Below are 20,808 nucleotides of genomic sequence, written 5' to 3'. Positions count from 1 at the left end.
CGGCGTCCTGCCGCTCCCGTCCCAGTTCTCCAAGAGGGGTGCTTGGATCTCCACCAAGTCTGTGGGGAGCCGTTCGGTGCGGTTTGTGATGAACCACCAAGCTCGTTTCCTGGGGCAGGATTTGCCCTGTTCTGTGCAGACAAAAAACCCGGCACACTAAGCAACTACCTCTGCCAACCCAGCTTCTTGTTGAGAAGAGTCACGGTCCGGGGACCAGGAGGTGGCCTTCAGCAGATGAGTGCATTAGTGTCAGTTTGGAACAGGAAAGATTTAAAATATATATAATATATACTTTTATTATTCACCCGTTAACTCCATTATATGCCAATCATGAGCTAGTTTCTGCAGTTACATTCCCTTGATCACGTCTTTACGAGGATGCAATTAAACCAAAACAAAGGAGACCACTGACGCCACCGGGGAGCCGTGGCCGGCATTGTGTGATACAATCGCTAAAATCAGTCGATGTTCGTGTAGCTGGTTCAGTTCCACTTCTCCACACACGGGGCCGGCTTTGGCGGAAACGGCGAGGGCAGCATCTCTCCCGGGCCCAGCTCCTCAGCGGCGCTGCGCTCTCCTCGCAGGGCTTGCTTACTGCAACACCAGTCCTACCTGGGAGAGCCAACGGAGACGGCAGGTGAAGAAGTGCCCGAGTGCAACCGTCCTCTGCCCCAGACCCAAAGCTGGACGGACACAGCTCTCCGTACCTGCTGCAAGGCCTCACTGAGCTTGTCTGCATGTATTCACCCACCAGCTCTAGGATCTTCAAGACCAACAGTCCAGGAAAGCCCTGCACAGCCCTTTCCTGGCTAGACAAGCGAGTTGTGCAGCCAAACAGGCACACGGGTCCTGCCAGCTTGGATCTGGGTAGGTGGCCAAGGCTTAGGGTCTTCCTAGCTGCTCTACAACTCTTGCTTGCATGACCAACTCAGATGGTCTGCAAGACAGAGGACAGCACAGAGCAGCACCTCCGCTTTGGGGCTCAGGCCGCTGGGGTCATTTGATTTACTGGTCAGGGCTATCTCTGACAGCAATAGATCAGACAGAAGTTGCTTCCTGACAGCCTTGTACCGTAACGAGTCCTGCTGTAGGGAATCAGCATTTCTGGGTGCTCTTTGGCCACTGTGTGATGGGACATGCTGGTGGCTGCTCCCAGGGATCTGCCTGGAAGCACAGATGGGCTCAGCCCCTCTGCAGGGCACAACGGGAGAGCAGCTCCCAGCACCAGGCATGGAAAGTCACCAGCCCTTTCAGCGAGGAGAGGAGTGGGATAAACCTCCCAGCCACCCTCCAGAGACTTATTTTAAAAAAAGATCAGTGGCGGAGCAGAAGTGGTTTAAAAAGTGTTGATTTGTGGCAGCGTGCCCTGCAGGTGCTGTGGGCCTCGGTGCTGCAGGGACAGCGACCCGAACACCACAGCTGGAGAAGGCCACAGAAATAAGTAATTACACACGTTAATCAGCCTGTTGGACCTCACACCTCCAGCTGCCTGCCTGCAGGATTCTCCCACTTTCCGGAGAGCAGACGCAGACCTGGCTTTGCAAGCTCTGCGAGGGGAATCAAAGTCTGGTTACATTAATTAGCTGTTTTGATCCCGCTTGGACACACCGTAGATCCACCGCGCAGCGCTGCCGAAGGGGATGGCTTGTGGTTCTCAAGCACTGTCCGTACCAAGGCGGCTGTGAACTGAACGGATGCTGAACCGCAGCATCTCCAGGGTGGAGCTACGGTAGCCACAGGGCAACTGGACACTGCCTACGATGGCCCAGGGCAGGCATCTACCCAGGGTCTCTACAGAGTTGGGCTAGAAGCAACTGGAAGTGCTCGGGGCAGCTAGGTGGGGAGCGAGCTGCTGGCCTTGGGGACAATGTGGCACCCCAGCGATCCCGTGGCTCAGCCCCTCCACACACACTAGGAGTGACCAGGCTGCCAGAGCATCCCAACATCATGGGTTCCTGTTCAGCAGCAACCCAACAGCTCTCAAAGCACATCTGCTCTCTCTAGAGAAGCTCCTGCTGGCTTGTCCCACCGGGGCATGCCAAGACCCTGAAGACAGACTGACACACACGGAGGTGCTGTGTGGTGACACCCAGGCCCTGTGCAGGCTCACAGGGCACAGCAACCATCTCCCAGCTAAGGATGAGTGACTGCTGCATCTACTGGTGCTACGTCCATCAACCCTGCAACCCTTCACCTCTTCACAGACGACTATCGATTCCCCCAGGGCTCCACTCTGCATCATGCCTCGTATCAGTGCAAATGTGCGTGAGGTTAAAGACTCCTGAACCACTCTGGTCCCACACTGGTCCAAGTGCAAAATTAGTCTGGGGAGATTAACTGGTGAGAGCTTCTCCCCCAGGACGCCCTCTGTGCAGGCACTCTGGGGAGAGCGTGGAAGTGCTGGCGGTGTCACTAGTTTCATCCGTTACCATGTGTGACATTACGGTGGAGAGCAGCCAGCCTGGGAACGCAGAGGTGGGTGTGAGGGCAGACCCTCGCTCTAACACGGCAAGGACACGTCAGTCTGCTGGTCCACGGGCGAGATCCAAAACTGGGGGCCCCAGAAGACGAAAAGGCAACGCCAGACACCAGCGGCCTGTCCACCCCCACAGCCCTCAGTGGGGCAAGACCCCTGCCCACGCGCTGGCCAGGCTGCAGGACCAGCACTGGACTAACCTTCTCTGGTGCCATGCTGGGACACTTCCAATTGTACAGGTAATACTGCAGGTTCCCGTCCCCAATCCCAAACTTCAGCTTCTCCAGGAAGGTTTTGTTTTCCATGAGATCCAGTGCATTGAACACGTCGAATCCTTTCTGCACAGGCAAGAAACAAGGCCATCAGCTCCTCTAGCCATGGGTTGCTCCCCTCCATGGGCACCGCCTGCCCCCTCTCCTGCCCACCTTTGTATGTGCAGAAGAGGGGAGTGAGGGTGCTGGGGAAGAACTGGGCTCTCAATTTAAGCGCTATGGAGAGTGAGGCAATACTTTTTGCAGTAAGAAGAGTAGACATGGGCAGGTGGGCTCTTAAAGGGTTCAGGCCACTGTCCCTTCCCTCTCTTGGGTTGCAGACCCTTTAGGATTTGGATTTGTACAGCCCTGGGTATGAGGCACAAAGCCCAGCCCCAAGGCCAGACCTCCCCGCAAGTCCAAGGGCAGCCAGGAGATGCCTGCGGTGAACTGCCCAGCACCCAAGGGTGCCGCTCCAGCCCTGCTCCCAACCTTCCCGGCCCCGCTGGGCTGCTCCGCCAGCACTCACCGACTTGGCGAGTATGAGAGCATCGCTCATGAGGTCGATGAGAGGCGTCTTGGTGTGAACGTTGTAGAAGGAGTAAGCAGCTTTCAGACTCTTGTGAGTCGCGTGGTTCATGATGGTGGAGGGCAGCGTGTAGAAGCTCAGGAAGTCTGTCACCTCCCCAGGGGCGCTCTGAAAGCCAAGAGTGACACCCCTGTGACACAGCAACACGTCACAGCTTTGCCAGTCTGAGCGGGCACGTGCCTGCACCACCGAGGGTGCCGGCGGGCGGACTCGTGGCAGCCCAGGACAGAGAGGCACCATCCTCCAGCGGCTCAAACCTCCAGCCCTGGAAGAGGATCTCTGTGCTCTCACTGCCCAGGGCAGCAACCTCTCTGATCTTTCCTGCAGAGAACGGACCAGCTCACTGCACATTCTTCCAGTGGTGGGAGAAGCCCAGGAAACCCCCCCCCCCCGCCCTCTCACCTCTACCACGAAGGTGTCGATGATGTTCTCCTGAGGTAAGAACCAGTGCTCCACCTCCTCTCGGCTCATGACGGGCGTCAGGTGGAACTGCTTCAGGTATTCGGTCAAGAGCTTGTGCACTGCAGAAATATCTTTATGCTCCATTGGCCGCAAGCCGAGAGTCTTGGGAGTCTACAGAGAACAGAACAGATCGTTTGCGTTGTTTGCAAGGGTGCTTTTACCCCTCCCAAGGGCTACCCTTCCTCCTCAGCAGCCTCAGACGAGCAGCACGGGGATGTTCTCTGCTTAGGTCAGCCCATTTCCGACCCCACAGTCCCTGCCAAGCACTCTCCTCCCGGCCCTGCTTGTCTGGAAGAAGGATGTGATCGGCTGTGATACTGATGCAAAGATCGCAGGGAAGCACGGTGGGTCCCAGAGCCTCATGCGCTGGGTCAAGTCACGCTGAAAAAGGCCTCCTAGTCATTAATGACATTAGGTCTCTGCTTCCTTCCAGGTCTCTGCTCCCAAGCACAGTGGGGCCAGGCTGGGAGAGGTGCCCCAGGCAGAGCAGGATACTGCAAGGAAAGAGGTGGCAAGAGAGCCACCCGGGTCTTGACTGTTTTTTATTTCCAGTATGACTCAATTTCTAGTCTAGGGTTCAGATCACTCAGCATTCGAGTTATACAAATTGTTTCTTGGTCTGGGTTTCCACATAAAAATCGATGGCTTCAATCGACAACTGCTGCTGTTGCTGACATGGGAGGCAGAAGGCACAGAGCTGCGTGCTGCCCCGCTCTAAAGCAACGCTCACCAAACGAAACAACCAGCTCTGACCGGCAGAAGGAAGCAAACAAGGTCAGGGAAGGTGGTGGCAATTCTTTTTCTTTCCTCCTATAGCCGGCTGGGGGACTTCCCCCAGCAGGACAACTGCAGTGACAGAACTGATGAGTTTGACTGAGGAATGAGGGACTAACCCAATTCAAGGTCACGCCGAGGCTGTGTTTGGACAGATGAAGGCTGTCACATCTGTATTCTCGTTTTACCAGGAGAACGGGATATGACTCACCATGAAACAAAAGATCATAGGGTTCTCTAGCTGCAAAAATTTGCCCTTAAAATACAGGTACCCAGGCAAAATAAATAAGGATTAAATAAAGCACAATGGCTTGACAGAGCCATTTATTATATGAAACACAAACCCCAGTTCTCCAGGCAAAAGACGGACTCAGATGAGATGTTCGTGTGTCCAGTGCTGAGCCCCATCCCTTGCTCAGCTAGGAGCAGTTCCTGAGCTTTGCCTCTGCAGCTCGCAGCCCCGGCTGGCACCCACCTCTGGCAGCCGGTAAAGCTTCATGGTACGTTGCATAGTCATGTTCCTGCTCAGGTGGGAAAATTTGACTTCGATGAGTTTCCGAGGATTCAGGGACCGGTGCCAGTACCTGCAGAAACACGCTCGCTGTGGGAGACTTGTTCTCGGACAGCGGGAAGGCTGCGAGAGCAGGAGGTTCTCGTAGTGGCCATGAGAGGGCAAGCGAGAACATCTCGCCAGCTAGGGAAGAGGCTCTCACAGGCCAGGAGCTCCCACAGAGCAAAACAAGGGCGGCCTGAAGCGCATGTGATGCAGAGAGTCTCCTGTCTTGTGATAAACGAGCAGCTTAAGCAAAGCTACCGGACTTAATCCCTAAAGGACAGGGTGGGGAGGAGAAACCTGGGCTGAAATTGGTCTGTCTTGCCCCAGGGAATCCCACACCTGTAAGCAGAGCCATCCAAGCGCTTTGCCACAAGCCATGGAGGCAATCCTGGTAAGGGAAGGTCTGCAGAGGTTTTCCCCAGTCCTCAGTGCTTCAGAGCACTGGAGTCACTTACCTGCAAGTCCCCACAGGCTTTGGCAGCACCACTCCTGCAGTGTAAACAGCCTGAAATATCCCCTCCAGATGAACCCGCCGTGTGATCTCACGGATCAGAACCGGAGCCACCCGTTTGGAGCGCAACTTTTTGTGGACACACAGGAAATTTATCTCCACCATCTTCTTCTCTCTTAGGAAAGAGATGATACACAGGATGAGACCTAATCGTCCTGACCACAGAGATCGGTCTGATGTCTGGGCAATTTACTTCCAGCCCCCGCAAGAGACAGAGGAGTCAAATTCCCAGGGAAGGCAAAGGGTTGAGGTCCAGGGGCCTGACATACTGGTGCTTTGGAGGACTCTCCCTTGAGCTGTTATCCAATAGTTTCCCAAGAAAATATGGTCTCCACTGGCATCCAGGCCTGGAGGATTAGAGCCAGCGCTCTAAGCTGACCTCACTCACTGAGGAAAAGAGCCTCCTCAGTTAACTGCAAGATATCCCTGCACAAACTTCACTGCCCACCTTAAATATCCTCCACTTTCTCCTCCAAGCAATAAAGCATCTCCACAACTGCATGGAACAGGTCTGGCCCAGTCAGCCAGCAAGGGCAATGTGGTCAGACCCCTCCTGAGCACTGCTGGGAAGTGCCACCCACCATTAAGCGGCAGGAGAAGAAATTCAACCGAGCAGCGCTTACGTGTCATAGATGTGGATAGTGGCTGGAATCGCGCTGATAAATCCAACCAGCTTCTTGCTGGAGACAACTCTGACACCACAGTGCCACTGGGGCAACCAGCCCGGAGGACGCAGTGCCCTGGAGGACAGACATGCTTCGTTAGTCATATCCCATCAAAGGTGCCCTGTGCACCTACTTCTGCCTCCAGGCTCCCCACGCTGTCCTGGGACACTCTGTGTCACGTTCCAGGCCACCCGAGACACCCGTGGGGTTGCAGGCAGGAGGACAGGAGGGCGACTGTGAAGTTACAGGGCAGGACCGCTCGGGTCCAGGGGAATTCCTGCGCTCTGTGGCCAAGGCCAGTTCTCACTTGCAGCCCAGGAGGAAAGCTGTGTTCTGGATTTGTGAACGCCCTAAAGAAACAGCAGCTCAGCTGCGATAGATCTCCAAGTACTATTGCTGGCAACATTACTTGGCAGTCGCCTTCCTCCTATAGCTCTGAGACAGTGGGAAGCTCCTCAGCTACCAGAATTTTTGAAACCACTCAAGGGATCAAAACAAAGAGGAGAAATCCAGTTTTAGGTTCCCATATCTCAAAGAAGCCTGAAGCAGGCAGGATTGGGTGAGTGAGAGGTCTCTTGCAGAGCACCTGGGACACACAGTTGCCAGACACATGCAGAGGGGGACAGATGAGGAAGTGAGACTGTGGAAAAAAGTGAGAAGGGGTAGGTACAGGCAGCTCCAGTGCTATCACTGGAGCTGCCAGCATCCAACACGCTCTGCTCCGTGGTCATGGTGCCACTCACCACAGCAGGAACTCAGGAGAGTAATCGAACCGGAACATGTTGTCATCATCTTCCACGTAGTTCTCGTTCAGAAGCGTGTACAGCTCTTTCAGCTGCAGCGCGAGAGAACAAGCAGGTCAAGAGAGTTATTCAGCAGTCACACCCCCCAGCCGCCCTGAAACATGACCCAGAACACTCTTTCCGTGAGGCTGCAGCAACAGGAACTGTGTGCAGCCATGTCCCTATAACCGGCACGTCCCCTTCTCCATGCTGCTGGCTCTGGGCTCCTGATCAGGTGCCACTGCAGAGCAGGGTAAGCAGCAGGACACACAGATACTCCTGCCACTCCCAGATCATCTCTCAGGGAGATGGGTCATGATCTGGAGTGTCTTTGTACAGAAAAAGTCCATCCCTACACTTTAGGAACATGGAAAAACATTCCCATCTGTCCATCCCTCATGAAGAAACCGATCAAACTTGGCCAACACGGGACGGATGGGAGGTGAGTGCCTGTTTGGGGGGAAATCAGGCCCACCTAACTATGGAGATGGCGAGATCACTGAGCTGGAGTGTTGCTCGTAATGGTGGAGGACACATTCCAGTCACCAAAGACATCTTCAGCAGTCCAAGCACTGCACTGCCAACCGTGCAACAGAGACACCCTCCCAACCAGCATGTGCCAAGCTGCCCAGACTCACCACGCCTCTATCTCCAAGGTCCAGGGCATCCCAGGTGAAGCCCTGGGGCAAGGTGTATGGCTCCTGACGGATGTTGTCTTTGTCTGGTTCAACGGGACCGTGGGTGTTCACCACTTCTCCTGCAAGAGAGAGCAGGGAGCCATGAAGATGCTCTCTGCTGTTGGAGGCCAGGTCCCCATGATGCCACAGATGGCATCACTTGACAGCTTCTCTCACCCCAGGTCCATGGCCTGAGCAGTCAGGTGTCACTCACCCACCCAGCGTGGGATGTGCCCTGTGTTCAACACCACAGCATGGGGCAAAGAATCAAAACTGCTCTTTCAAGGGTAATGGCCGAAACTGGGGAGCGGAGAGGAGCAGACCGAGCTGATCAGAGCTTCAAGGCCAGAGCTACATCCTCCACGTCCACGAGCAGTACCTCAGGCCTCCTAGCTCCTGCCTGTCTGCCTTCTCTCCCTGCGGCAGAGGAGCTCTACATAGAGCCGTAAACGCTCCCTGTGCACATGTGCTGATGATCCTGTAGGTTTGCCATTCCCAGACTGAGCCAGCCTGACTTTTCGTAGCAGATCAGGACTTCAGATTGCAGTGGGGCAAAGCGGCCACAAGAGCACGGCCTTCCCCATCGCCACAGTCCCAGCATCGGCCAGCGTTTTCCCATGATCTGCTCCACCATCCCCGAAGCCTCAGATGGTGGCCCTCTCCCTGCCAGCTCTGGCCCCTGCCATTTGGCAAGCATCAGGATTTCCTTCCCAGTGCGTTTCAATAAGAGCTGCAGTGAACAAGACAACTTTTGTTTAAAAACATTGACTCCTAAAGCACTCGATTCAGCCAAGAGATGTCGGTTAAAGCACCAGCTTTCTCAGGGATGTCAACACAGCTCTGCAAACAGCAGCATCACTTGAGCGCTGCCAAGAGAAGCACGCTGCACTGATTAGGAATTCCCTTAAAAAGGAGTTGAAAAGAGGTTTCCAGGCAATGGGGAGGTGAATAAACTCAAAACAAGAACTCCCCCCATCACACCCAAACTAGGACAGGTTCCAGGGACGCTGATCCACGGCAGTGCCCTCTGTTTTGAGCAGGTGCCCGACAACCCTGAAACCTGTCCTCAAAATCCCACAGCACTTTTGTTACCAGACCCTAAATAGCCTCATGTTGGTAACGCTGCGTGCCACAGAGGGCTTTTGACCAAGCACCAAGGGAGATGGTGGGATCTAGCGAGGAGCTGGAAACCAGGGTGTAGAGTGCAGTCAGCAATTTGGTGTATGGAGGACAGGGCCATTTTGTGCCTCTTCTTCCCAGTCTTCCACCTTCCAGGGTTTACTGAAGCAGATATGATGTTTTTAACGTCAGGATCCTCTGGTGAAAAGTGCAAACACAAGGTCAGACTTTGCAGCCTCACGTAACCCTGTGCCTGGGGTATCTCACAGTGATTTTCCCAGCACAAGCGCAAAGAGGGGCCAAAGCCGAGACTATGATTTCCAGCAAACAGTCCTTTGAGATCAAATAAAGCCTCAGATTGGTGTTGTCAACATGCAAGGAGAATCACAGACATGGTGTTTGCAGCAAGGGGCTGGACACAACCTCAGGAAAGAAGTTACTGAAGAGCAGCCAATTTTCAGTCATAACAAGCTTTGGGTAAATCTAAAAACTATGGGCTTGGACTCATTCTCCAGCTCTCCTGAGGTCTGCATGGAGTTTGCTGGGAGATGCCAGGGCAGAGAGATGAAGCAAAGCAATCCCAGACAACATGGGAGCGCGCAGAGATTTGCTCCCAGTAGCTCAGAAGCGATGCAGCTCTGCAGCAGAGCACCTCTCTGTGCACCTCTCTGCCTTCCAGGTGTGCTCAGCTGCCAAGAGCTTCTGCCATGCCGAGAAACACCTCGCTACCAATGGCGAATCACTTTGACGAACACCAACAGAATCAACTGCAAACTGGAGGACTGGAGCAAGTACTAGAGATGGGAAGCACAGTCTAGCTGTTTACAGGGGGGGAAAAGGGGAAGAAGAGAGGAATTTCCCAACTTTAGACAGGTGCAGCACCTTGGAGGCGCAGAGATTTGGGATGTTTGTGCCTCCCCTCTCCCAGACGGCTCAGACACAGCGCCTGCCCTGGATGGGGGCTGCCGTGAGCCCAGCAAGCGAACGATGTGGAGGCTCAGCACGTGGACTGGCTTTGCCGAGCAGCTCTGCTCGCAGGCTGGCCCTGTCTCAGTGATGCTCTGCCCCACAACAGTCCAGGGCTTACCCTGAGCTACCTTCCCCACCAAGGACCCTTTGCTGCTAAGCTTCAGCCCCCAGGAAAGGGGAGAGCTGGATCACTTCAGCTCCGTGGGACTCGGCAAGAAGGCAGCGCCTTGCATGAATCTTAGCCACAAAGGGCTGGGAAGGCCCAATTTAAGGGCGAAAGACTGAGATTAAAGGATCCTAAATCGAGGGGCCATCAAATCTGATGCTTGAAGTGGCTGCTGGCCCTTCTCGAGCCCCACAGCCCTCCTGCAGCACGGATGGCAGGCTGGTCCGTGATCTGTCACTGACTGGTGGATAAGTGTCATTGATGCTTTCATAGCTCAGGTATGACAGCAGCGCGAGGCTGTCCAGGGCTCGTTCGTTGGCCAGAAACCCTCGCAGCTCCAGTAAGGGCTTCTTTGGACAGGCTGAGGATCACGAGGGTTGTACCCAGGAGCACGTGGCTACAGCGAAATGGCAACAGACTGTACGTACCTAGCTTGGGCACTGGCTGCGTGTCCCAGAACTGGTAGCTCCGCTTGCTGGCTTCCTCCATGGTTTTGGCAGGTCCCTGACCTACGGAGAAGAGCTCGATGGCTTTTTGAATCTCCTGGATCCTCTCAGCCGGTAAAGAGTTCACCTGAGTGCAGAGAAAGGGGGGTAAAAGTGAGTGACCTGAGCTACGAGCTCTGTATTTCAGCTCCCTGTAAGGGCAAACACGAACTCACCCTGCCTTGGGGCGCTGCCAGGGAAGGGAAAGCAGGGAAGAGATTCCCTTTCCAGCCTGGATCCTCTCATAACCCTCTGTGAGATGAATAAGCCCTTTTTCTAGCCACCTGCCATATGCTTAGACCTGTTTTTTAGGCACTCCTAGGTCAAAGGGGCTGGAAGATCAAGCACCATAAGACGCCTTAAGCTTCAGGTAAAGGGAAGATAGTGTGAGCCAAAAAAGCACAGCTCCCTGCCGCACCCTCAGTAACGCCCACGCGGGGACACCCCGAGTTAACCCACACCCAGCGTTTGTGCTTCTCGTGGTGGCATTTCTCTTTTGCTACTTCAGCCTCATCCCTCTAAGCTGGATCAAACCAGCATCTGCAAATGGCAACTTCGAGATGAGGCGCTGGGCAGTGCCGACAAGGGCAGCACGCAGCAAGGCTCTTCCTCCTCCTCCTCCTCCCCACGCAGACCTTGTGGGGTCAGCAGCTCTGCCATGAATCCACAGCCCCAGCTCGTCTCTGATTAAAGGTGAAGAGAGTCTGAAACACTCTGAAAGCACTATTTTAATGCTCTGCACCATCAGAAGGACAAGTATTAGAAATTATTTGGCTAGGAACTGGGAGTCGGAGAGAAAACAGCTTTGGCCAATGTATAGACCCATGTTCTCACCCTGCCTTTTGAGGGAGGACAAGGGCTCTGTGGACTGGGAGAGACAGGCAAGAGCGACCAAGGTCTGCATGTCGTGACAGAGAAGATGGGCAGGGAGCAATTACTCACCATTTCTTACCAACACGGGAATCAGGGTTCAAACCAGGTTTTAAACAAGCATAACGCCTCATTTAACGATACCCAACATCTTGCCGTAACAAGATCCAAAGCGTTGGAATATCATAGAGGCAAGAGGTGCAAACGGGTTCACAACCGGCTCAGCTGAGCGTACGGTTCAGAGCAGCCTCCAAGTCTGGAGGGGCTGAAAGAGCTGATTGCTGGTGCTGAGAAGGTGCCACCAGGGCAGGGACAAACCGCACATGTCCCACACTCGCACCCGTCCCTAAGCACCGGCTGCTAGTCAGGAGCAGGCAAAGCAGAGAGGGGCGAGACAGACCCTGCGCTGACCCTCCCGTTGTTCTTATGTTAATCAACCGAAAAATCGACAACATCAGATGTTGTCCAAGAAGTAGGAAAATGCCTTCGTTGTATTCCCCGGGGGCAGCAGAGGAAGCTGGCAGGTGGCAGCCGGGCTCGGCGGCACAGAGCGCAGCGATCCCCTGCCATCTCTGCTCAAGGAGGCAGCTGATTTCAGGGAAGAACAACTCAGAGGCGCCAGTCTGAACCTTTCACTGCAGCACTGTAACCGGCTTTGATACCCAATAAAGGATCGCATTTATCCTGGAGCGCTCCACAAATACCTCCCGCAGCACTGGGAATTCCCATGCACGGAGCCAGGCCAGGAAATTAGTCTAAATCTCAGACTTTAGAGCAGCCAAGCGCTTCAAAACAACAGCAGGTAGCGTCGGGACTGGGAAACCCTTTCCTGGCCACATCAGAGAGGTTGAGGCCAGGGCTTGCTGTTCTGCAGGGCAGTGACTCACGGCCTCTGGGAAGGGGTCGGGTACCTTTACTGGCTGGTCCTGAGCCTGGTCAGGTTGATCTCCTCCTTTCTCTTTCTTCCGTTTCGGTTTCTTTTTCTTCTTTTTGGCTCCGCTGTCATTTGCTGGACTCAAGCCACTAGGGAACAAAGGAAACATCATTGGAGCCTTTTTCTGAGAACATTTACACAGTCCCTGAAGCTCTATAAAGAAAATAAAAGCTCCCTGTTCTGAGCCAGACTGAGCCTCTAGGAGCGGGAATACGCGGCGCACGAGGTGTGCAGCCAAGTGTACTTCTCCCGGGATCCTTCCAAGCCCGGCTCTTGCCAGCCGGACTCGCCAGACGAGCTTCCAGAAGGGGAAGAGCACAAACATCTCCCACCTCGCAGGTTTGCTCAGCTGTCCCGCTCCCCGCAAGTCCCTCAGCCCAACAGACCTGCAGACAGCAACCCCGGCAGGAATACGCTGTCTCCTCTTCATTTTGAGATGTTGCTACAAGCGGGAACACGCACACAAGCTAGCTCTTCCCACCTGCAGAGGTGACCACCTAAGGAGACGGGTGGCTGTTACAGTGGAAAATTTTTATATTGTTACACCAGAACCGGAAAAAAACAAGACCAAGCAGCAAATCTCTTCGGGAGCACAGGGGGTGAAGGGGATGAGGGTCGACCAATAGCCCTTGTCCTGCCTATGCTTCACCCCGACCTTCCCCGAGAAGCTGCCGGCACAGCCAGGCGCTCACGCCGGCTTGCATCTCCTTCCACGGTGCATCTCCTTCCACGTCACATCTCCTTCCACGGCAGGACGCGGGGCAATCCCTGGATGTCCGGCCAGCAGCAACTACATCAAAACGGCCGCAAAAAACCTTCACCTACCCGCGGCATGGAGCTGGGTCCCCGCGCCCCAAAGGCGACCACACGATAGATCAGCCTGGCAGCAAGCTGACGCGACGTCGAGACAAAACACGGGAGATGCGCCTGCCGCGAGAGCATCGCACAGGATCAAGGAGTTTTTGCGGCATTTGGAATCGGGACCACGGGGTGAGAAATGAGAGGGGAAGCGCCATCGCCCGCGGCAGAAGGTGGGAGGAGGCCCTGGGCCACCTAACCCTGCAGCTTGCTGTCACTGCCACCCATCGCTTTGCCAGCGGACCGCCAACGGTCTCCTGTAAATCCTAAAGGGAAGCAAGGGACCTCAGGCAGGAGCATCACTCACGTCTGCTCCATCTCTGTTGGCCTTAGTTTGTTTTTGCAGTATCTTTGCTCTCATGGTTTTCACAAGGGACAACCTGCCTTAACAGGGAAGATGCAGAGCTAGGAAAGCGATGGATGTGGAAAATCCCAGAAGAAGAACCGCCATCTCCACCAGCTGGTTCATACACAGCATCCAGAGTCGCAAAGATCTCCCCGCGACATCAGCGGGCACCATCTCCCCCACGAAACCAGGTCCGCTCCTGCCCGGGGGACCCATCTGTGATGTCCAGCCTGCAGACGTCGGCTCCCACCCCTGCACAACGCAGGGTTTGGCTCCCAGGGCGCTCCGAAACCTGCCCAGATCGGCCCACCACGGCCAAACGCAGCACAAACCGCAGCACGCGGCATCAGACCAAACGCGGAGCCGAGCGAAGGCCACCGCGTCGTTCGGTGGCAAACGAAGCGGCGGGTTATCCGAGCTCTCCTGGCATTTCCTTGGCGGGAGAACATCTAACCGGCCTCCGCTCGCTGATGTCTCCTGCGGTGCAAAGCGCCATCATCCTCGCCGCACCGAAACCGGGCCCTGCTTCCTCGGGCTTCCCCCGATGGAGGCAACGTGTCCTGCCGCCTCTTCTCCCCCCAAATCTTAATCTGGCTCCTTAGCACAGCTTACTTCTGCACCGGCTTAATGAGTTTACCAAATACGAGATGCCGACGAGCAGGGTGGAGCAGAGCAAGGGAAGAGGAGACACACTCGAAACTATGTTGGAGCAGCATCCAACGACTTATGGCAGGAAAAGCAGGGAGCCAGGAAGGGAATGAGGCTTAACAAAACCTGGAGAGAGCAGCAAGCAAGGTTTTAAAATAAAGAAGAAGCGGACTGAGGCCTTTTTTCGCTGATAAAACAGCAAGAGCTGGACACAGATGTCTCCTGGCAGTGAAACCGGTGCAGCTCTGCTTGGCTGCCCGGACGCTCACGTTTAGCGATGGAGAAACCCGACGCATCCGGGCGGTCATTGCTGCGGCGTGCGAAGGAATAGCGAACTGAAACTGTCTAGACGTAGCCGCTTAGCACAACTTCTACAAAACTTGCTTAGCATGAGGAGCTAAATTTGCTGAAGCCTTAGGCCCCACTTAGATAAAATAATGAACTTTTACTTAGTCCAGGAAGAAAAGGGCCTCAGAGCTGGTTCCAGCTGGGAAGATAAGGACGTTACAAGCAGTCTGCATTCCTGCGTCTCACGCCCCGAAAGGGAGGACGTCACGGCTTTGAAATAAGACCAGTGCAGGGCATTAGGACCTGGAGGGGCAAAGCCTCAGCTCACTGCTGGGGCAGCGTTAATTGTTATGGTTTGGAATCACCTCCTCCTCCTCAGGACCTTGAGACACAACGGTAAGACCCAACAAGAAACGAAGGTACAACCGTCAGCAGAGACCACAACGGTAAAGATAAGGGAGAAAAACAGCCTGCCTAGGAACAACGATGACACCCACTAAGGAGCAGGAGACCCCAGACCTAAAAATTGCTCTTGGTCTGAACTACCGCGTGAGGGGTGGGAAACTTAATTTGGAAAAGCTATAATTGCCCAGGGATTTCTTTGTTCGGGGTCCCTCTTTGGAGGCACCCAGCTCGAGCTGTAATTACTGCACATGCGCCATTAAAACTTAATTATTTAATTTGCTTTGATTTGGCTCTGAACTTTTCTGCGGGAACCTAGGGTCGGGCCCTGTCATGGTGGCCAACAAGCCTAATTTCCATAACAGGCGAAGCGCCCGCTCGCGGCTTCGAAGGCATCGCCGTGCTGTTGAGCGCCGGCTCTCAGAAAGGGTATTTTTCCCCGATAAAAATTAAAGCTGAGATTTTGCAGGTAGCGTTTGCTGGGGAAAAGAGTCCTATGATGAGCGTGTGCATTTTCTGAGCCTGATCCCTGTCCGGATGCCTCCAACGCCGACGTGCCCGGCAAGGCTCCGTCTTCCTTATCCTGCCAGTGTCCTACCTCCTCCTCCGACGGAGCGGCCAAGCCCACGTGAAAAATCGCGGCTGACACCACCGTGAACGCTTCCCGGCGCTCAGCAAGTTTCAGCCTGGCTCTGGCAGCTCGTTTGCTCGCGCAGAAGCTATCGGTGGCATCGTCCAAGGGCTGGAAACGCTCGCTACGGCGGTCGATAAAAGAAAGAGGCGGCCGCGAAGCGGCACCTCCGCGGGGCTCGGCGTTCGGAGGCGTCGCGGGCTCCGCAGACGGCTCCCTCGGAGGGACGGCTTGCCCCCACGGCCAAGGGCTTCACCTTCGCCCCGGCATCCGGAGGAACGCGGGGGCTGAGGTGATGGCAAAAGCGATTACGGCCAAGCGGCACTGACACCGCTATCGATCGAGGAGTTCGGCGCCGGCAGCGTCGCTCCGCCAGCGGGCTGGGCTGCGGGGTGAAAACGGTGAGGAGACGCTCCCCCATCTACGAGTCGGACCGCGGCGACCTGGAAGAAATCGGAGCAGGATAAAGACGAGCCAGGTTTGCAGAGCCGCCCCTCCGGGCGCGGGGCAGGCCCTGCCGCGGCTGGGAAACGGAAACCAAACCCAGTGAGTAGCAAAGGAAACGTAAGAGTGGGGTGAAAACCCTCGAGCCCTTCTTGGTCCTAGGGAACCAAAGCTGGCCTCAACGCTGGTTAGATACTATTTTAAAGAGCATGTATAACACCACCATCTCCTCCTTCTCACCCCCAGCACAGCTACACGCTTCCTAAAGCTCCCCAACCCAACGGCAACGCGGCAGCGTCCCAACACAGCGTCGCAACAGCCCAAAATGCCGGTTAACGCAACTGCCGCGACCCACGTAGCTGCAAGCAGCTGGTTTCACCTCTCCTTCGTCAAGGAACGGCTAACTGTCGAGCCCAGACAGCTTCTGCCCCGAAGCCCACAGCCTTCCCGCTGTGCCTACAGCTTTTTCCCCCTCCTGTCGCCTTTTCAGCCCAAGCTGCTCTGACAGATAACGTGGGTGGAGAAGGGCACGTTCGCTGCCTGATGAGAAACGCCTCGCGCTAGCTTTCCGATCGCCCACAGGACTTTTTCCCGTCGCCAGCACAGCTTCGAGATCCGTGCTCAGTAACGAGTCCGGTTAGTTGGAAATGAATCTCCGGGGCAAACGAATCTCCGCTGTCACTCCCGTTACCTTTTAGCGCTCTGCAGGCAGCAGCATTTGCCTTCTTCGAAGGGGCGGCATCACGGGCGCACGGCGCTTGGAGCAAAAGGAGTGCAAGCTATAAATATAAATAATCTGAACTATTTCAAAGCAAGACTTTGATTTTTGCATTAATAATCCCAACTATTTCAAAGGCTTTGGAAGCACCTGAATAAACCACCCGGGTTTGCTCAAGGCGAGACTCGCTTTGACCGTCCTGCAAACAGCACCGACGGAGCCCCTCCAGCAGCCGGACGGGCCCACAGCCAGAAACGAATGAGCGCTCAGCACCCCGGGACGCCATCGGCACAGTAACATCCCGGATCCGTCCGCCTTCCCCCCGCAATTCCTGAGCTCGGAGCTTGTTTTCGCTCAAGGGAGAACGACCCCGTGCACGAGCCGAGCCGCGGGACAACGCACGGAGCGAGACCGCCACTCGCTCAGCTCCCGAAACACGGCAGGACCAGGCGTTCGCGGCTATGAGCCGGCGCTTCGAAGACGGCGGCAGGTGCTGTTTTCCACAGCGTAAGCACCGCTGCCGTCGAAAAGGCAGCGTTATGAAAAATAACGTTATGAAACACCGCTCACGGGCAGTCTGAGACGTAAAACAGCCTGGGAGCGAAAGGCAGCAAACGGTACTGAAATCCCCTTGGTTATCGCTCAAAAACCCAACTGGAAACGCGGTTTTAGAAGCGGAGTAAGGACTTTGCACGAACGCAGATCAATTCCTCCATTGCGGAGCCGCTTTTTCTGATCAGGAAGATGCCAAACGCGAGGCAGTAAATACCTGTCCCCATATTAAGACGCTGGGAAATCCTTCTGACAAACCTGCGGCTAAGTGGTTAGAATACTTACATTGGTAATCTCATTAGGCTCCAGGGCAGACGGGAGAATCAAGCGGCAATGGAGCCTATCCAGATGGCGGATCACACGTCACGAAGCAGAGAGCGAAGGGACCAGCGTGAGGACCGCGTGCCACGTACCGCTTAAAGCTAAGTTTTGCATCTCACCGCTGGCAGACGTCTCAGAAGCACGGGAAGAAAAACGGAGGGTGGGATTACAAAGCCACACGACTCCCCAGCTGCCCCAAGGGCAAAGCGATAAGACAAATCCCTCCGTTCCACCCGTGCGCCATCCCCATCCGACGATGGCTCCCCAAAAAAGTTTTGGCCCCGTTCGGTCCACAAAGGAGCAGAGCCTTCCCCGCTCGCGTCTCCGACCCAGCAGCGGTTTTTCCCACCTGAGACCGCTTCTGCCTGCGCCACGTGGCACTTTCGGCACCTCGGACCGATCGGTCGGCACATTCGGCTCTTCCATGTCACTGCGGTCCCTCGCTGCCCATAAACCACCAAGTTTCTTCACTCTGGTGCGATTTATCCACTACCGAAATAATTTTTCCAGAGATAACCAGAAGAGGAACGGCTGCGGCAAGGAGCAGCCAAGCAAGTTATGCCAAGAAACGCTTTACACGCTGCCTCCATGTTCCCGGAGCCCAGCGATGAAGCGGAGATTTCTGATCTGGAGGAAATACCAGCCCGGTCACGCAAAGAAAATCAAGACAAGTATCACACTGCAATTCTGTCTTGGGAAATAAACTCGGACAACGGCACCAGAGAGTATCGCAGGCACTTCCCCGTGCTGACTTACGACCGAGATGGAGGAAACTCAATTCCTCTTTCCTGTCCTTAAAAGGAAAGGAAGTATTGCTCTTGCTAAGTGATATTTTTATTTATTTTTTTTAAATCTCAGAGCCAAGGTCTGAAGACTTTTAACACAGCCCGGGCACGGAGAGGCCAAACAGCGAGTGCTGCTCTGCAAAAACAGCTGGCAAGCAGCAGCGTCGCAAAGGACCTCGCTCCGGCCTGTTTTGCCGCAGACAACGGCGGCTCTGTTCACTTGGGGCAGCCAAAAACAGTTTTATAGCTCAGTGTAAAAAGAAAACAAAAGAAAAAAAAAGGATGATACGAAATCAGCAGAACTGATGAAGACCAAAACCCACCGCTTTTCTCCCTGCCTGCTCTTTTCTCTCCTACGCAGATCCCCGACTGCAAGGTTTCGCGGCGGGCAGTGACATTGCTGGGGAGCACAGAAGCCTTTGCGGCTCGCGTTCGCTACCGCCGCGTCCGTCAAGCGCTCCTAACGGAAGCTGCTAACTTCATTCCCCGATAAATCCGCATCGGGAGCCCTGCAAGCGTGCTTGTTAAAGGGCATTTCCCAGGCTGACCCGTTAGCTTGTTCAGCCTTCAACGCTAACCTTAACGGAGGCAGGTGACCGTATTTTAACCCATTAGGCTCCACGTGCTTATAGAAAGCACGACATCCACGCTAAGACACGAAGAGCGCTCCAGAACACCCCTTTTCCTGGGAAAGAGCAGCCTGAACAGCTGGACTGGGAAATAGCAGCTAGAAAGCTTACACAATAATAGTGATTAAGCACCGTGTCTTCTCTCCGCTCGGATCTGGTTTCTGCAAACCTAATCATGTCAGAGGGAAAGAAAAGAAAAATCTTCCCAAGCACGGCTAAACCTATTAAACCGAGACACGGTGCCACACCCGGGAGGCAAATAAAATATAAACGAACATCTGTGCTGTCATAAAAAAAAGCTTCGGTAATATTTCTTGCGTGACCTTTTATTAACTTTGATTCCCGGACAGGCGACTTCGCCTACAGAAAGCTGCCGATGCGGAGCCGGGTGGGGGGAGAGCTCTGTGCCTGCCGGTCTCCCCTTCGCAGAGCCGGGTGACCGTGCGCTGGGCCACCGCAGGGGCGGGAGGAAGAGGAGGCCGAAGCTCGGGAGCGCTTACGGCCAGCGCAAAACCGCTGGGAAGAGGTGCTGCCGCACGAACCGCGTGCCGCTGTGCTCTGCTGCGTAATAGGAGAGATAGACATAGGGGGGAAAAAAGGGGGGCACAGATCCTCTCCTGTCGTGCAGCGTTAGGCAGCTTTGCACCTTATTTTGGGCGACGTGGTTAGGGATATTAGACCTTTCCTACCTCGTGAGCAATCTGCCTTGCTGACTCCTTGTGCAAGTGTTTCACCGTTTGACGCTCTGGCCAGCTTCTGCTGCGAGCGGCGCTCCTCAAATAGCAAAGCCGACGCCGCTACGGCTCGCAACCCCCCCGGCAATACCGAAAGCAATTAAGGAAGAGGTAGCAAAGCCTGGTTTTTAAAATGGCTTAGGCCAGCGCACACTGGCACACACTGGGGCAGCAGCCGCAGGCCCCGGCGGCAGCTCTTTTCGCCGAGCTTCATGGCCGTGCTCTTGACCCGAGGCGCGAGATAGGCTCAAAACCCCAGTTCTTGGGGCATGAGTTGCACCGAGGCAGCGGGATCAGGCAACGAGCCCTAACGTGGCGTTTTTGTGAATGATATTGCGATGCCGGGGAGCCTGGGAGGGCGATCGGGGCTGGTGCACGGGGCATCCGGGATATTGCACCCGAGCGCAAGGGCAGGATGCACCAGTGACCCGGCTCATCGCTGCAAAAAGGCACGTTGTGGCCCTTTTGTTGCAGTGACCCCATGCTCCCTTGGCAGGTGAGCTGCTGCACTGTGACTGCTGCTCTCCAAACCCTTCCGACAGCAGCTGAGAAGTGCAAGAGGTCGCCGGGGGCGACGGGGCACCGGACGCGCTCCGGGAGAGCATCGCCGGGCACACGGCACGCAGGCCATGTGGGCCCCCGTCTCCCATCCACGCCGCGCACAGGCCCGACCCTGCTTAGCTTCAGGACACGCTCTCGCAACGGGAGTGAATGGGGGCCGGGGGGCCCCGCCCCCACGAGATTGACAAGGAGCTCGGCCAGCCGCAGCGCGGAATGCTGTCTGGCGGCCAATCAGGACGCGCGCGGGGCGGGGCTCCGCTCACTTCCCTACCGCTGCCCTGCTCAATGGGCCTGGCAGCCGCGGCGGCGGGCAGCCCCGGTGCTCCGCTCACCCCCGGTTGGAGCCGTGCTCTGCCTCGTTCTCGCAGTCGCTGCAGTGATCGTGGTCATTCTCCTCCGCGGACGGCCGCTGAGGCCTCGGCGGTGGCCGCCTCACTGCTGTCTCACTGTCGTCCGCCATCTTGAAACGGGACCTCGGCGGCTGCCGCACCCCCGCAACAAAGCGCGCCGCGATTGGGTGGCGGGTCGCGGGGCATGCCGGGACTGGTAGTCTTCGCAAGCTAGACGGCGCCGGGCTGTGCCGGGGCCGGGACTACAACTCCCAT

At 55.6% G+C, this 20,808-nt stretch overlaps 1 protein-coding gene across 1 annotated transcript; it reads right to left on the bottom strand.

Moving 5' to 3' along the window:
• Positions 1-280: 280 nt before the first annotated feature.
• On the bottom strand, positions 281-20,741 carry NMT1 (N-myristoyltransferase 1). The gene is made up of 12 exons (XM_026107867.2): positions 20,536-20,741; positions 12,264-12,375; positions 10,426-10,570; positions 7,705-7,823; positions 7,028-7,119; positions 6,243-6,359; positions 5,564-5,734; positions 5,028-5,136; positions 3,719-3,889; positions 3,257-3,424; positions 2,677-2,814; positions 281-612 (listed from the first exon to the last, which is right to left on the bottom strand). Exons 1-12 carry the CDS (start codon positions 20,661-20,663, stop codon positions 592-594), a joined length of 1,491 nt encoding a protein of 496 aa, XP_025963652.2. The 5' UTR covers positions 20,664-20,741; the 3' UTR covers positions 281-591.
• Positions 20,742-20,808: the final 67 nt, after the last annotated feature.

The sequence above is a fragment of the Dromaius novaehollandiae genome, chromosome 22 (genome assembly GCF_036370855.1).
Source record: "Dromaius novaehollandiae isolate bDroNov1 chromosome 22, bDroNov1.hap1, whole genome shotgun sequence".
Lineage (NCBI taxonomy): Eukaryota > Metazoa > Chordata > Aves > Casuariiformes > Dromaiidae > Dromaius > Dromaius novaehollandiae.
Note: the sequence above shows the minus strand (reverse complement) of the source record. Positions and strands in the feature narration are given on the sequence as shown.

Excerpts from the sequence above, each read along its gene's own strand:
- NMT1 (XM_026107867.2), bottom strand. The coding sequence starts at position 20,663 with ATGGCGGACGACAGTGAGACAGCAGTGAGGCGGCCACCGCCGAGGCCT. Across the intron at positions 12,376-20,535 it reads GAGCACGGCTCCAACCGGGG|TGGCTTGAGTCCAGCAAATG; the intron begins GTGAGCGGAGCA and ends TTTGTTCCCTAG. Across the intron at positions 7,824-10,425 it reads GCAGCCAGTGCCCAAGCTAG|GAGAAGTGGTGAACACCCAC; the intron begins GTACGTACAGTC and ends TCTCTCTTGCAG.